At 39.0% G+C, this 16,095-nt stretch overlaps 2 protein-coding genes across 11 annotated transcripts in view; one reads left to right on the top strand and one right to left on the bottom strand.

The window, feature by feature from the left end:
- The window catches only part of LOC105560215 (peripheral plasma membrane protein CASK), a 208,148-nt gene extending 196,408 nt beyond the window's left edge, over nucleotides 1–11,740 (bottom strand). For 7 of the 10 annotated variants that reach the window (XM_012009119.1, XM_012009123.1, XM_012009120.1 and 4 more), the window contains exon 1: nucleotides 10,720–11,739. In XM_012009119.1, the coding sequence (XP_011864509.1) occupies nucleotides 10,720–10,778 (59 nt within the window). In that variant the 5' untranslated portion in view covers nucleotides 10,779–11,739. Of the gene's footprint in view, nucleotides 1–10,719 lie in introns of all 10 variants that reach the window. The other 3 variants (XM_012009114.1, XM_012009117.1, XM_012009115.1) reach the window with 1 other exon arrangement.
- Nucleotides 655–5,041, top strand: LOC105560214. The gene is made up of 3 exons (XM_012009113.1): nucleotides 655–2,300; nucleotides 2,384–2,867; nucleotides 3,168–5,041. The coding sequence occupies exons 1-3, from the start codon at nucleotides 2,228–2,230 to the stop codon at nucleotides 3,835–3,837; spliced, it is 1,227 nt and encodes a 408-aa protein (XP_011864503.1). The 5' UTR covers nucleotides 655–2,227; the 3' UTR covers nucleotides 3,838–5,041.
- Nucleotides 11,741–16,095: the final 4,355 nt, after the last annotated feature.

Here is a 16,095-nt window from a genome sequence, read left to right as displayed (position 1 = left end):
TTTGCCTTCTGTCGTTAACAAGTTACGTTGGAGGGAGGATATTGCTAATACAAACGCTCAAGTTTCATGCAGAATTCTGCTTTCCAAAACGGTAATTACGACATCGGATCGCTGTACACTCAGGCTGTTTGAAATTTTAGTTAAATCCACTAGGATAGCATGCTGCTCACACCGAGGCCATAACTTAACTGAACATAACTTGTCATTGATTAGAACATGCTGCGTTCAAATTGCTGATTTATAGTCTAATATGATGCAGCGCTCGTTTCCAGCAAACAAACTGGCGTTATTTATCGTCATTTCGACGTTTCGACGTCAAAATGACGACAAGTAACGGCATCGTGTTTGCTGGGTTAACGCGAAGAAAATTGTTCGTGCGCGAATGAAAGATGCGCGACCGTTTCTGTAAAATAAAATATCAAGGATAAAAATGATATTTTTTGCATCAGGATTTTCCTCTACATTTTTTATATATATTTAGTTTGTTTCTAAAAATAATGTAAGATTTTTGTACGGTATTTATGAAATAGCGCGCGCTTTTATATTTCAAATTAATACAACAGAATGGTAATTTTGCCAAACTTTAGGCAAATAATTTCACGTCTGGAAGTTCATTCTGTAATCACACGTAACTATTTTTGCACTGTATCTTTTCCCTCGGATAAGTTGCGAGCATTAAAATATATATCTAAAGACTCGGTTACACGAATCGGAAGCTCTTCATACGGAATGTTCTTCGAGGAGTTTCAGATCCACCATAATTGGATGTCGGACACTTGTTTACACAAGGTGCATTCGATGCCAGACTACATCATCAAGATACGTCTGCCCGACATTAACATTCCATCTCTACCTCATTCGTTTCCGCGGTATTGGAGGCACGTAGACGTAATGGGTACGCCCGGCTGGAGAAAAGGGAGGGATGGGAAATTGAAACCGCTAAATGGGATTGTTAGTGAAAGTCAGGAATAAATAACAGCTCCAGCTGGCGCAGAGGCGTTCGGGATGTTCAGAAAGGGTCGTTTAACCTGCTGAAATACTCCCTTTTACGTCGACAACCTTCATCAGAGTATTTAGTCGCTTTTACTCCATATACAATTTCTCTGCAGTTACTCTTATCAACGCGTGCAGATCATATATGTTACGGCTAACCGAAACGCAGTATATAAATACGGCAGTTTCTCGTCTCCCTGGCTTTGTTAAACTTAAGCCGCGCCGATATTATAATGCATGCTCTCCTGTACATATTACCTTTATACGTCGCTTATTGCTCGGAGCTAGATTTTGTAATAATGAGACTTACGAGACAACGCCTGTGTTACTTACGAGAATATAATGCTGAATACCAAAACTTTCGAAAAAGTGAGTTTATAAAAATTTGTTAGAAATCGATTGATTTTTGTTTCCTCTACATTAAAGCGATTTATATTCCACAATTTATATGTGCTTCTTGTATATTGTATAATATAATTAACAGGATTTTTCAATTCCTTTTCCAATTTTCGGTCTAAACTTCATTATTTATGTGAGTTTAAATGTCTCTATGCATATCCCTCTGTTTTCTTTTTGTTATATTTCTATGCAATGACCACAATCACGCGTTCTACGCAATAAAAAACGGTAATCAGTATTTTCTATATATTTACATTCCAATTTTTAGAAAAACATTTTAGCAGATAAAACGCTTACAGATTGGTAACTATTTTAAATTTTAGTTGTTCAAAAATGTTTTTGGTTTAATATAAATCCTGATATTGCTGATATTATCAACAATGAGATAACACTGATGGTCAAGTAGTAGATTGCTTTTTGAGATAAATGTTTCTGTCCTTTTCTCTCGATTGCTGTAATTTAAATATCTCAAGAAACCAGATGTAAAAAAACAAGAAGACTGCACGATGCGCGCATTACCTGAATACATAAATAAATACTTCTTAAATAAACACAGATTTCTCGATTTTTCCGTGCGCAGCTGACCCGAAAAGTTACGGGTCAGACTTATCTGGCGTCCATATCTCAGGTAATGTCTTCGTCAAACTGAAGGCAAACATAATTTATAAGCGACGTTATCTTACGAGCTACCGATTGTCAAATCAACATCTTCGGAGAGATTATCTCTCTCGTGAGTGTATATCACGGGAATTCACCGTTAATCAACGAGTATAAAATAAACGAAAGAAAAGCGAGCGCGCTGTTGTTGACCGCGCGCAACCATTCAAGCTTAATCATGTTGGTGATTATTCCGCTTCTTGCGTGTTACATCACTTGGACAATCGCAAATCCGATTAACCCGGTATCCGGTAAACCAGCCGTTTGTTTCACGACGTTAAACGTTCGCGAAAGTCGTTTTACAGTTTCATGCTATTACGATAATGGTCCTCAGGTGCCGTCTGCACGATCTCCACGCAGTACAAAATCGGCGACCTTAAGGAGCCTCAGCCGTTGCTCCTGAAACGGGATGGCAAGCGTGCGACCATCTGGTATCCGGATAACGATAATGGACTATTGAGGATATTCGCGGGCGACTCCATTTATCTGGCATGCCCGGGCAAAGATAATCACCTCAAAAACAGAAGTTGGGGCAACGAGGTCAAAGCAGTTTGCATAGGAGGTAAGGTGTTTGACGTGAATGGCGTTCGTGAGAATTTCTCGTCCCTAGTTTGCAAATCTCACACCGAGCACCATGCTAAGTACACGGGCTCGCCACCTTGCCTCGACAGACACAGCCCAATCGAGATTGGTTTCAACGTGAGCGGCACCTTCATTCGCACTATTGAATTATGCCGCGACGAGAAGACATATAGGACGTACTACACCAAGTTCAAGATGACGAAAATGATCGGAAGTTATCAGAGGAGCTATCCCAGGTGTGAGGTCTCTTGATAATTGATAGATTCTCGATCCCGTCATCTTCTCTTTAGAGTTTTGGATGAAACAGTTGTTCAATATTAAATTTTGACAAGTTTTTCACGAATTCACTATTAATATCTATATTTATCGATATATTAATACTTTGATAATCAAATAAATCATGCATTTAATGTAGAACATTACGATATATAGTTTTTTTAAATATTATCTTTAAGTGTAGTTTTTAAATACGAGTACTCGTACAGTCGTCGATGGAAAGGGCGTTTGCACACACAGCTCTCGATTGCATGTTCTAGACCACTCAGGTTCCTAGCAGGAAGGTTTTATCCCGGGATAGATATAGACCATCTGTACAGATTCGAGACCCAGCTAGATACGCTCGCCGTAATCCTGAATTCGACCAAGTTGGCTGGAGAACGCTTGAAGAAGTCGTCGCAGTTTCTCTCCCGCGGACATATGGCGGCAAAAGCGGACTTCGTCTACGGCGCCCAGCAAAGGTCAACCTTTTGGTACTTGAATACCGCGCCTCAGTGGCAGACCTTTAACGCTGGTAATTGGAATTCCCTGGAGGCCAGCGTCAGACGTTTTGCCGCCAACCGTCGTTTGGACCTCGACGTTTACACGGGGGTGCACGGTCAGATGACCATGGCGGACATTCATGGCAAGCAGCAACCCGTACATCTGCACGCCGAGAGCGCAGTCATGTCCGTGCCCAGGTTCTATTGGAAAGTCATCTACGATCCGTTGAGCAAGCGGGGTACAGCGTTCGTTGGTCTCAATGATCCGTTCATCAGATTGGTCACAGACGACGTATATCTCTGCGCCGATATCAGCGAGAGGATCAAGTGGCTAGAGTGGAGGCCGCGCAATATCATATCCGGCATCTCTTACGCCTGCAGCGTCGCTGATCTGCGAAAGGCGGTGCCCGCTGTGCCGCAAATCGAAGTGATTGGTATTCTAGTGTGACGCGAGCGAATCACTTTGGTCTCGTCGTCGTACGTAATGCGCGTTGCAAGAAACTACCGATAACCGCTGATTTATATCAGCTCTCATAATTCTATTTTATATATTTATACTTCGAATCACCTAATTACGTATGAACCCGATAAAAAATAATATAAAGGAAGAAAAGAAGTAAGAAGCTGCTAATAAAAATAGTCAGATCGCGATATTATATCATGCACAGTGTAGAATGATATCTAGTGCAAGTCTAACCGGCACATCTCTATAAGTCAAAGTGTAACGATACTTCACTGAACATACTAAGCAGATACTTTATCTTCGATACCCGAGCGAGGTGTCGATAACAGGAAGGCAACATCTATGCGTTCGTAACGGTGAATATAGACGTTAGCAACTTATTGAATAATATACTTTCGAAAATGCACCAACATTCGTATAATGTACATTAATCATGTATCTACCAAATTTATTTGTCATTGCAACAATATTTTTCATTCATCGCAAAATGGACATATCAAAAAGTACTAAGCAATATTGATATCTACGTAATTTGGTACGATTGAAGAGCTGCATTAATATCCAATATTAATTTAGTTTAATAGAAAATTAGGCAGAGAGAGAGAGAGAGAGAGAGAGAGAGAATTTGCACAAAATAAACCATACTGGAGCGCGGTGACCTATATATTAGTTGGCCAAATGTCAAAATACACCAGTGTAATAGTTTGAAAACAAATGAATTATTACGATGTCATGCAGATAAAAAGCAACGCGAGAATAACTTTTTACATCGAGATAAATTATTCTAGAAAACTATTATCAGACTTTAAGCCAAGAATTAGTCATGTGTGTCGACATGTCACACAGTATCGGGTATTGAGAAATTATGTGTAAATTCCGGACAAGCTGGCTTTATCTTCGGGACATAAAATAAAATTTATTTCGAAAAGATAAAAATTTAAAGCGATTATCTACGACTTTGCACCGAGACTTGTCCCTCGCAGAAAAAATATTGCGTGCTTTTGCAGATAAAGCAACATGAACAGTGTGCATGGTTGAATAAGGGGAACAGCTTTTTCCTCGGTTTTTTTCTCCAAATATCAGAATTTTATTGAAATATTATGTTATTGCAGAAAATATGTGTGGAATTTACTGCATACCATCGAAAATATTTGTAGATTGTCTCATATTTTATATATTTATTTATATTTCATAATTTTTATTTTATATTTTGCCTTCTATATCTTGCATATGTCTATATATAAATACATATATGTATATTACTAAAGCTGCTAGTTTATTAATAATCACAGATTGTTCTGTCTCATATTATATGTTTTTACGGTCAATAAATATTGTATTAAATAAATAATCGTCGTCTTTGACTGTTATATTATATTATAACTCAAAGAGTTGCGATAATAAAACTGACAAACCCTAATTTAAATGTCCAATATTTTTACAACAGAGAGAAGAATGCAATGTACTTTTTGAAATAAAAAGAATATTCAATTTGGGATACGCCAAACGACCCATTTGTATTCCGATAAATTCTATTGTACATTAAAGTAGAACACAATATTTCATCGCTAAATAAAAGCAAACATTTAAAATATCAAATATAATAAAAAAGTAAAACACCAAATACGCAGTAAATAAATTAATATACAATAAGTTTTCATATAGTTGAAATTCCTATAAAAGATTACCGTATTCGTCAATGTATTTTTAAAAACATGTACCGCATAAGATTTACTGCAGATTTAGAACATCTATTTCCACCTTCATCAACTGCAAGATTGAAGTTTGTCGTATATTATTATTATTTAATTTCCACAAAACACTTGTTTGAACGGGTATCAAATTATAATATTAATTTGTGATTTGTTAAATAGCGATTTGTGAATGGTAAACAGAACAGTAACCGTAATACAATTCCGCTAGTTGAAAAAGAAATGTCATAAAAATTCCATTTGCGTAATTAAGCTCAAGGGCAAAAATTCACGGGTAAGAATTTACCCTGCCTTTTGAAGAACACACATAGGGCCATCCGTGTGGGAGTTTGTGAGACAAATAAAAAGTAGGGCGTGAATCGTAAAAGCAGAACACGCCGCCTCGTGTCTTGCCTTATACATGCCCGCATCGAGATTTAAAACCGTCGAAGCATTCTGAGGATTTCTCGGTGCTTTCGCTCTCCAGTGAGACGATAGAGCACCGAGGTAAAAGCGTCGAGGGCTTCTGTTCAATAACTCCGTTTTTTCCACAACAGCTCTCAATACAATTGATCTTTATTTATTAACTGGTAGCATCTATAAACAAATGTGTAACTTTAATAATAATTTTATCGTGTATGTCTCTATCTCCATTATATAATTATCCGCGCGCATTTTTCAATATCTTTCCTGTTTTAGTAATATATTATTCATACAATTCACGTAATTTAGAAATTGAATTGCAAAGCTCATAGAGCGGCTGCTATACAAAGAATAATTAAATATTGTGCACGCAGTCTTTCACGGAGCCGTCGTGTCCGGCGAAAAAGTTAAGGCATACTAAATAATTATTTAGCTGATTGGAAACTCAATTATAAAAGTTACAAAGTCGGGAACTGCCAGAGAAAGTTCGACAGCTGCGAAATAAAATGTAATATATACAAGCAAAAAGCGCTGTTGTCGTTGCGTTCGTATTACTTCGTAATATCTTAAATACGGGGCAAAACCCTTGTATTATAGAAGTCGATAGAAAGGGAGGACTTGAAAAGAACCGTTTGTGCGAATTATAGCTTACGGCATTTAAGTTCAATCGACGCAGAAAAGAGCGGCGGCTGTGCGAATTCAATTAACTGTAACGAACGAAGAATGCGCCACTTCTTGATAACCTCATCCTGAATTTAATTGACGGGATCCACATGTAGGCATATGTATGTAGGATGATCTCTTCAAACTGTCCCCGTTGAAATGTTTCTGCACCAATTGTTACGCGACAAAGCGTTTCTACTTAATTACACAGTTGAAAATAGCAAGAAATTGATGTTATTTGTAGTTGAATAATTTCCAACTCGCTCGTCGACAAAAACAATTCGTTCTCGTACATTTAGCTGTTTACGAACCTCAGTAACTTAAGAAAAAAAATAGATATTTTTCTGGACAATATTAAACAATTAGATGTTCATTATAATTTCCATTGATCGATCGATTTGTAAACGTAAATTAATTTGGCATCTTTAACGTGCATAATGGAGATGGAATGTGATATTGCTGTCAGTTCATCATGATTTCGAGTTTGGATGAAATAATATTACTTGGTCAAATTGCGTGATTGAGTGCGTTTTAATAAACAGCTTTTAGCCAAAATATTACGAATAGTGTGTGTCGAGTCGCAGGAATGTACGAATAACATTTATTGTTTATCACAAATTCGAAGGAATAAAATTTATTGTTTAATTCACGAGAAAGTCTATTACTGTATTAGCGAAGAAACTAAGGAAGTATTGCATTCAATTTATCATATAAATTCGACATGATACATTCTACATTATATTATCTCTCTTACTGATAAAAGCACTAAAACGTATGGCAAAGATATTTGAATTCTGACTAAATATACATATAGATATGTATACTAGGAATCACTGATGCCTTCCCATATGACGTATTAACACATTTATACATTTTGCTTATACACACGAAAAAAATGCTGTTAAATTAAAAAAATTAAGTTGCTTTAATTAAACGTCAACGTCACGGACTGCCACGAACGTACATCATTCATTGAGCTAAATATCCAAATTATTAAGACAACTATCTGATGTTTTTTTATTCATTAATACTGATGTTATTTCAATGATTTTATTTTAATTACGCTATTCTTGTTGATACATCATTTTTTTCCGTACCTTCTACCTATGCCTGAATTCATATGAGAGGCATCAGTGATTCCCAGTGTACATTTAAACAATTTTTTATCATTTTTTAAAATTGTATTTTAATCGCGCACATACAAATGTTTTTCTTTCAAGAGAGAATGATATAATATTTTATGTCATCCTCTTTCAAACGTTGAATAATTTATAAGTCTAATTTCAAGGTGTGTTAACTGTTAGTTTATGTGTATGCTACTCCAATTTAGAATGCGTCCGATGTTCATAACCCCGTGTCAATTTTGGAAAACGATGACATGTTACATGAAAGAAAAAGGAATCTGAATAAAAAAAACAAAGAATACAAAAAATAATTCTGGTGTATCGCATATAGCACGACAATTGCGAGCTATAAATAGTTTAGATAGGCAGAGAATAAATCTGAGTCATAAGTCGATGATCGTCGAATGGCCTACGCCTTTGTGACGGATATTTTAGTCGCAGCTGGTGGCGTATATTATTTTGGCATGAAGGTTAGCCAATTGAATGATAAATCAAGTATTGGCTTCCGATACAAACGAAATTGCGTTTCTGTGACAGCAATCTCTGCTCTTCAAGCTATAGTCTTCCAGCAGATTAAATAAACCGTTCGTTTCGGCGAAATCGATCGTTTCTGGCATAACAGCATGAGAAGCGCTAGGGGATTCGACTAAATCTTCGTGCACGTTTCCCGTCAATAAGAAATACATCTTCGCGCATCAGTCATTTAATAGTTACCTTGTATTTGTAGAAAAAAAATTTCTGTTCGACGCGAATAGAGGAAAGTCCTCCATTATGACAATGGGTTTTTAACATCCAATTTCACAAATCTTTTTTCGGAACGATTACACCCATAATCTAACAATACATTTTTCACTAAACAAATTTCACTCCAAGGGCAATAAATTCATGGCGGAATCAACAGATGATGCCTATTAATTTAGCAGAAACTCATATGTCATATTAAGAGACTATCTCATAACAGACGACTCTTTATTTATCGGCTAAAATAACAGATAATTGATTTATATTCGGTTCATAAATGTCCAAGAAAATGTTCTTGAATAAATAAAAATTTCTCTGTAAAATTGTAATATACTTTTCTTTGTATCAATCCAGACATAACTTTTTTGTGAATTTTTTTAAAATAAATTATTCGATCTAACAGCCAAATGGCATTCACATGCAGAAATTTGGGTGTTCAATATCAAATTTAATTTCAGTATTCGACAACACAGTGCCTTCTTCAGCATATAAAATTACAGTAAAAAATATCGAATATAGATACGCAGTTTTTTCAAGACATATGGATGAAGTATTACGTTGTAAAATACAGATTCACTCATTTCGAATTTCGATTAGTATGTGTCGTTAATTTAATTTGAAATATTTCTTGGCGTGTTTCAAACAGCAACTATTACATGAAAGTAATAGAAAAGAATGTTTAGATAATGAAAAAAATAGAATTCAATTTAAGGAAAGTTAATGATTCAATGCGTGACTTACTTAGATCAAGTCAAGAATTCAGACACGTCGAGAGAAATTCGAAGTTCAGATGGTCGAAAATGTTCGGAATCACTTTTTTAATGTTACATCCTTGGTTGTTTGTTCTCGACCGAGTCAATTTCGCTATGTCAAGTAATTATAACAACCCAAAAGATAAATTTGTCTGTTTCTAAATTGTTTTCCTAAAGAAACGTTCTTTTTAAGATAGATTCCTGAGTAGCAACGATACACATTACAATTGACGATGCAATATCTATCATATATATTATTTAGGCTCATTATTATTTTATATTTTGTATTTATGATATTTAATACACGCGCTCTACTCTTACTGCCTCGTTCTTTATTTTTGTTTTATATATCTTTAGAGTCTTCTCTTTACTTATCATATATTAATTTCGAAAAGAATCAAGATTTCTTCAAGACCCCTTGGTTCGATTTTCAAATAATTTTTATCTCGGGCTCTTTACTGGTTTTTATCTCTCGATTATCTACTTACTCCTGTGCCGCTTGCGTGAAAAGGCACGTGTTATCACCATTCCGCGTGTTTTGTCAGAGTTGAGCAGTAATCTTGCCATCTCAGCAAATTGGGAAAATCTAACTCGAACATGTAAAAGTCCAGATAAATGATTTATCGACAGATAGGCCAGACAAATGGGCTGTTAGCAATATGTCAAGTAAACCATTTATCTCGAGAGAGAGAGAGATGTATAACACAAACCGTCAAAACCTCAATTGAAAGGGGCATCTGTATTGTACCAATTTAGGAAACATCTGCTTCTTCTTGCTCCGGAATTAAGAAATTTCTTCCGTAAACGACGCGGCTCAACCTTTCTCCAAGGTTCGCCGTCTGGATAAGGAGCATAACTGCATTATTCCGCTGTTACTCGACGAAATATTCCCAGGTGTGTATCGATTGACTCGCGACAAATCACGAGCAGAGCGTACGAATTCATTTGGCGCGGGAGCGAGCGCGCGCGCGCGGGGGGGGGGGGGGGACGCGATACAATTTCATTCGCCTCGTAAGCATGCGTGACAGGTTGCGTTACTGGAATTCGACGAAGGTGGAAACTCTCTCTCGGAGGTATACGAGGGGACTCGCACGCGCGACGAGTCGGGGCTCTCGTCGATCCGCTACCCCACGCGTTGTTGCGCGTCGTCACTCACTCGTCCCCGCGTGTCACGTCGCACGGCAGCGTACGAGCTCGTCGCGCGCGTACACGGGCATCATTTTTCCCTTGCTCGGCGGGTCCGCGTGCGCGCAGACGCGCAGACAAGGTACGCGTGCACACACAGACGCACGCAAGCAGCACGCTCTCAGGGTACCTCCGCCCACTGCCGTTCATCCAATCGCATCCAGCGCTTTCTCTCTCTCGCGCAGCACCTCCTTACACCCTTAACTCGCAGATCTTGCGACACACACGCTCTCTCTCTCTCTCTCGCTTTCTCGCTCTCTCGCCCACCCCGGGACTCTCGTTACTCACTTGCCGATAATCTCGCAGAGCTCGTAAACATCGTCGAAGAGAACCTCGTCGTCCGCCATCGTGACGACGAGGAGGAAGAGGAGGAGGTCGAAGGAGTCGACCGAGCTAGGAGCCCGCACGCGTCAGGAGACGCGCCGCGGTTACGTGAATGCGTGGCAATTCGGAGCGCGTGCAAACGCGCGCCTTTTTCTGTCGCTCCGGTCGTAATTCCCTGACCGACGTCGTTGTCGCCGCCAGTGCCGCCGTCGCCGTCGCCGTCGTCGTCCTCGTCCTCGTCCTCGTCGTCGTCGTCGTTGTCGTCGTCGTCGTTGTATCCGTGCGGTGCGGAGCACACGCGGCGTGAACGCAGCCACGTATCTTGGATTCACGGCCGCATCGCCGTCGCGCCCGCCCGTCCCTCTCCCTCGCACGTTCACCGCCGGCCCGTCGCCTCTCTTCTCGCCTTTACGCACACGTCACGCACATATGCACGCACGCACGCACGCACCGTACTGCACACAGTGTCGCGGATAACGCAGCCGTGCCGTCGGCACGCCACCGACCGCCGTCGCACTGACACTCCGTCGGCGGACACGAGCCTACACTGTACCACTGCGGGGTGCGATCGTGACTCGGTACGTGTGTGTGGCGCAGCTCTCTGCGCGGAGCGATACAATATCGGGGGCGAGCACCGCCGACACCGCCTTGTCGCCTCTCGAGGCGCGCCTCGCTCGTTCGCTCTTTCTCTCTCTCGCCTCGCCTCGCTTCGCCTCGCCTCGCCTCGCCGGCAGAGTCAGCGCGCACGGGAAAACGACGATGTCGCGCGCCAGGCTCGTACGTAGGCCCCTTCGCGACCTGCCTCAAGAGCGCGCCGATCGGCTGCCAACAATCGTCCGTATCGAGTGTACGCGCGAGCGCGCGCGCGCGCGCCCGGGATTCCCTCGGCGTGTGAGAGCCGCGCGGGCAACACGCACGTAACGCGCCGACACGCGGGCGGAAAGAAAGACGGTGGACGATAACGGATGGGCACTGCGGCGCGTTATCCCGTCTGCCGAGGGCCGGGGGCCAGCGGATTCGCTCGCTCCGAAGCAAGACTGGTTGCATAAAACGCGGCGGGCGGCTGCGCCGACCGCCAGTCGTTCTCCTCCGACGGCGACCCTCTCCATCCCCTCCGCGCGACCGAGCCAGCCATGGAGGGGCGGGCGTGGCGCTCTGCCTCTCTTTTACTCGCAACCTTCCGCGCTTTAACGCGGCCCTTTAATTCCCCCGTCGCTCGCTCGCTCGCTCCGCGCGACACGCTTATCACGCGCCGAGCCGGTAGGGATTCTCCCGCCGCCGAGCCCTCGGCGATCCGCGTACGTGTCACCGGCGTACGTTATCGGCTCTTCGAGAGAGCGCGTTTTTTACCGGCCGTTCTACTCGCACGAGGTACCTTTATCATCGTATTCGTGGAAATAATCTCTCTTTCGTAGCGCAACTAACATTATGTCATTTTTGTAGTTTAATTTGTTTCGGTGAACGTAATTTTCGCGTGTTTCTCTCGATGACGTTTCTCTCTCTCTGTCCGAGTATCAGCTACCGATGTAGAAGAGTGTGATAACAAACGGGATATGTAAATTATCATGTATATCGATAGCACGTTCAATTTTAACTTAACTAGAAGCAAGTCGTTTTTAGAGCGCGCGCACACACGCCCCTCATTCAGCTGTTGAGAAAATGGTACAGATAAACATTGATAGTTTGAAATCGATTGACTTAGGAACTAATGGAAATTGAAATACCGTTTGTCGCTATCGTAAACGCGACAGTCCTTCGAAGATGTCCTCGACCTCTTCCCTTCGTCCGAATACCGATAGTACCAACATTATACGACTGTGATGCCATCGATGATAAATGGCGTGCTTACCGAGGGCGACAAACTTAGCTTCATTCTCGAGATATTTTAAATGTTTGTGATTGTATCCTTGTAAAACGATTATATTTTCCCTGCAAGTGTAATTTAAGAACATATAACATCATATTTGAATCCATATATGTGTTAGAAAGTCACACACCTCAAATTCGAAACTATATTATAAAAAATTGATATTTATGATAAAACGAGAGTAATGAGAAAACAGCAACCTAATTGGTATTCATTACCCGGAAATCTGCCATTGGCTAACAAAAGGATTCTTTGCCCGATCAGCTACTAAAATGTTATAGAGTGCAAGTATACTACGTGCTATCTGTAAAAAAAATAACATGCATATTACAACTTGATTAATTGCTCATTTTAAATTATCAAGCGATTTTAAAACATATACATTGTACATATGTATACAATAATTAGTTAAATTTATTATATTCGTATTTAATATTAATGAATTAAAATATGTTTCAATATAACTATTTTAATTCTTACCACACTTGTTGCTTCTCCTAATTCCATAGCAACATCAGTATTGAGTATTGAATAAAAGACATATTCGTCGAGTCCGACTTGTTTTCTAGCAAATTTATATGTTCTATTTCTTTTATTATAGATAATTTCCCATTCACAATTTAATTCCAATAATTTTCTAAAATCAATCATTTCGTTTAACAAAAATAATATTAATGATGCATCTGATTGTTTGCAATTGGTTCGAATTTTGTATTACGCCGTTACGTAATTTCGATAACAATATAAATGTGCATATTATTAATTTTTTAAAAGAAGTCAATATAAATAACATATCTAAATATTTACAAAGTATAACCTTATATCAAATTACCTTTTCATTGCTTTGATTGGAGTATCGAGTTAATTTTTTTAATACCTTGCTATTCTTATTCTGATTTTTCATTGTACAAATTATGTAAACTTTTCTGCGTGTTAAATGCAAATAAATTTGTTGTGTATTTTTACTTAAAGTTATTTATATGAAGAAACGTGTAATACATATTATTTTAATTATTGTATTAACAGTAATAAATCTCTCTTTTTATGTATTGTTTCTTTTGGGTATTGTGAACACTGTATCTAAAAACTATTTTAATATGTATAATATTTTACCGTGTTTTAAAATAGTTTTGCACAATTGCGAGCTCACTCTAACCTAATTATATGTAAACCGAGGGGGAAACCGCTGAGGGCATTGTGGTGTACAGATTTGCGGCATTACCGGGCATTACTAGGGCATTTTTGGGGCATTACGTCTTGCTGAGGCATTATAAAGATAAAATAAGATACAATAAGATAAAATAAGATAAAACAAGATAAATAAGATAAAAGAAGATAATAAGATAAACTAATGCCCACTGGGCATTAGTGGGCATTGGTGTACAAGATTTTGGTCAGCGGTTTCCCCCTCGATGTAAACTTATAACTGACAAATTACTAATGTGACATTGTGTTGCGTTAATTTTTTAGTATTTTTAACTAACACAATTTTTTGTATATTTTGAAGGGGTGTAAGAGGACAGGAGACTTTTTCATCAATTGCAGTCAACTTTATCATTCATTTGCAAGTTACACTATACATATTAGGTTATACAGAAATTTAGAGAAGAGATATCTTACTCAGTTGTGTTTCGGTACATTGACATTTTATAATATTATTACCATTATTAATATTAGATGAGAAAACTTACAGTTGCCTTCAGATGATACATGAATTATATCGTAAATTTTGCTCCTTTAACTAATTTTCGTAAATTAAAAATTTGTTTATGACAATAGATGACAACCTGTCTATATAAAAAGTTTGCTACACAAAGAGGAACCTGAGAGCTGTCACGGCCCGGTTTTACGTGATTCTCGAACGCGATACGCCCTCTGTGAACATCGGAAACGTGGACATGAACTACGGTAGCCAATGTCCACGTTCGGACTATGCGGATAACGCATATGTGCACGTTTTGGTTGTGTTCCGTACTATGTGCATTCAATGTCTATAAAAACAGAGTTATTGATTTTTCGTTATGTGAGCGAACAGGCCAACTTGTAGAGGCCCTCCAGCACCCTCACCGAATTTTTCTCGGTGGTCTCCTTTACTTTGCAATAATTGTTTTTATATTTTTAACATTTCTTATTTTAAACATACAATAATACATAACTCTTACGATGTAAAACATTAACAAAAAAAAATGTTACACAAAAGCTACACACGAAGCCGTGGCTATTGTGTAACATTTTCTATTAATGCACAAATGAAAAATCAAATTGTAAAAATGAATCTATAAACAAAGTAACGTATAGTAAATAAAGTATCAATATACACTGCTAATTAGTGATGAAAGACTATTCGCTAGAAAATTATTTAAACATTTGCATTTGTACAAGATTGCTCCGTTTACCTCGGATAATTACGATCGCATTCTCATAAAAATAAACTTTGCATTTTTTTATAAATAAAATGCCTCTTTTTAGATTTACTGATAAAATTCAAATGACAATTGTTTTCTGAAACTTGTAGATTATCTAATTCCTTGAAAAGGACCACAACCCGTATAGTCGAAACGTCGGAAACAAACAAATAAACCAGCTACCAGCCTAAAGTCGTGTAACAATTCTTTTTACTGCTGCCCTAAAAACAAACTAACCTTGTAGAGACCCTCCCACCATTCCCGCCGATTCCAGTCGGAAGATTAATTCACAATCTCGATCTTGGGATAAAATCAATTTTTTCAGAATTTATCAATAATGCCTCCTAAACTAATGATCCGAGGTAACGGTTCGCCGAATATTAGATTTTTGAACGATGGTCGAAAATTTCTAAGTCCGGAGGTCGAAAAATTTTTCAGAGTTCCGAGTAGTTCTGATTAGAGTTCTAGGCAGTTCTCGACGAGTTCTAACAAAAAGTCTTATGGCGCAAAACGATCGGACCAACGGTTTGCAGAATATCAGATATTTGAACGATGGTCGAAAAATTTTTCAGAGTTCCGAGTAGTTCTGAGTGGAGTTCTAGGCAGTTCTCGACGAGTTCTAACAAAAAGTCTTATGGCGCACCGCGCTTAAGCGACTCAATTCAGAGATACGCGTCATTTTTTAACCCTTATTAACCTGGACCCCCCACCAGCGCAAATCAAGTTCGCACTAGGTCAAAAATTTAGTGCTATTTAGGTGCTATTTTAGTGCCGCAGTCCGAATTTTAGTGCTCAAACCGTTTAGCAGGAAATTACGTAAAAAATGGGGGGGTCCAGCTTGCCATTAAGCTGCAACCCCCCATACCCCAAAAAATAGATGGAGTGACCCTACATACAAAATTAATACACCAGAATTAAGTGCTAATTAGGTGCTTTACGATAACCACAAATAAACCTGCAATATTTAACAAATAGCCTTAGAAAATAAATAATTTGTCAGGAGAGCGCGCGCGCCGCGTGGTAAAGTCCGTTACAAAGATATAAAGGAATTAGGTGCTCGAATGAATT

Source organism: Vollenhovia emeryi, unplaced genomic scaffold (assembly GCF_000949405.1).
Source record: "Vollenhovia emeryi isolate VEMERY1.0 unplaced genomic scaffold, V.emery_V1.0 DF939236.1, whole genome shotgun sequence".
In the NCBI taxonomy this organism is placed as follows: Eukaryota; Metazoa; Arthropoda; class Insecta; order Hymenoptera; family Formicidae; genus Vollenhovia; species Vollenhovia emeryi.
The sequence above is the reverse complement of the archived record's forward strand: the minus strand, read 5'-3'. Positions and strand labels throughout refer to the sequence as shown.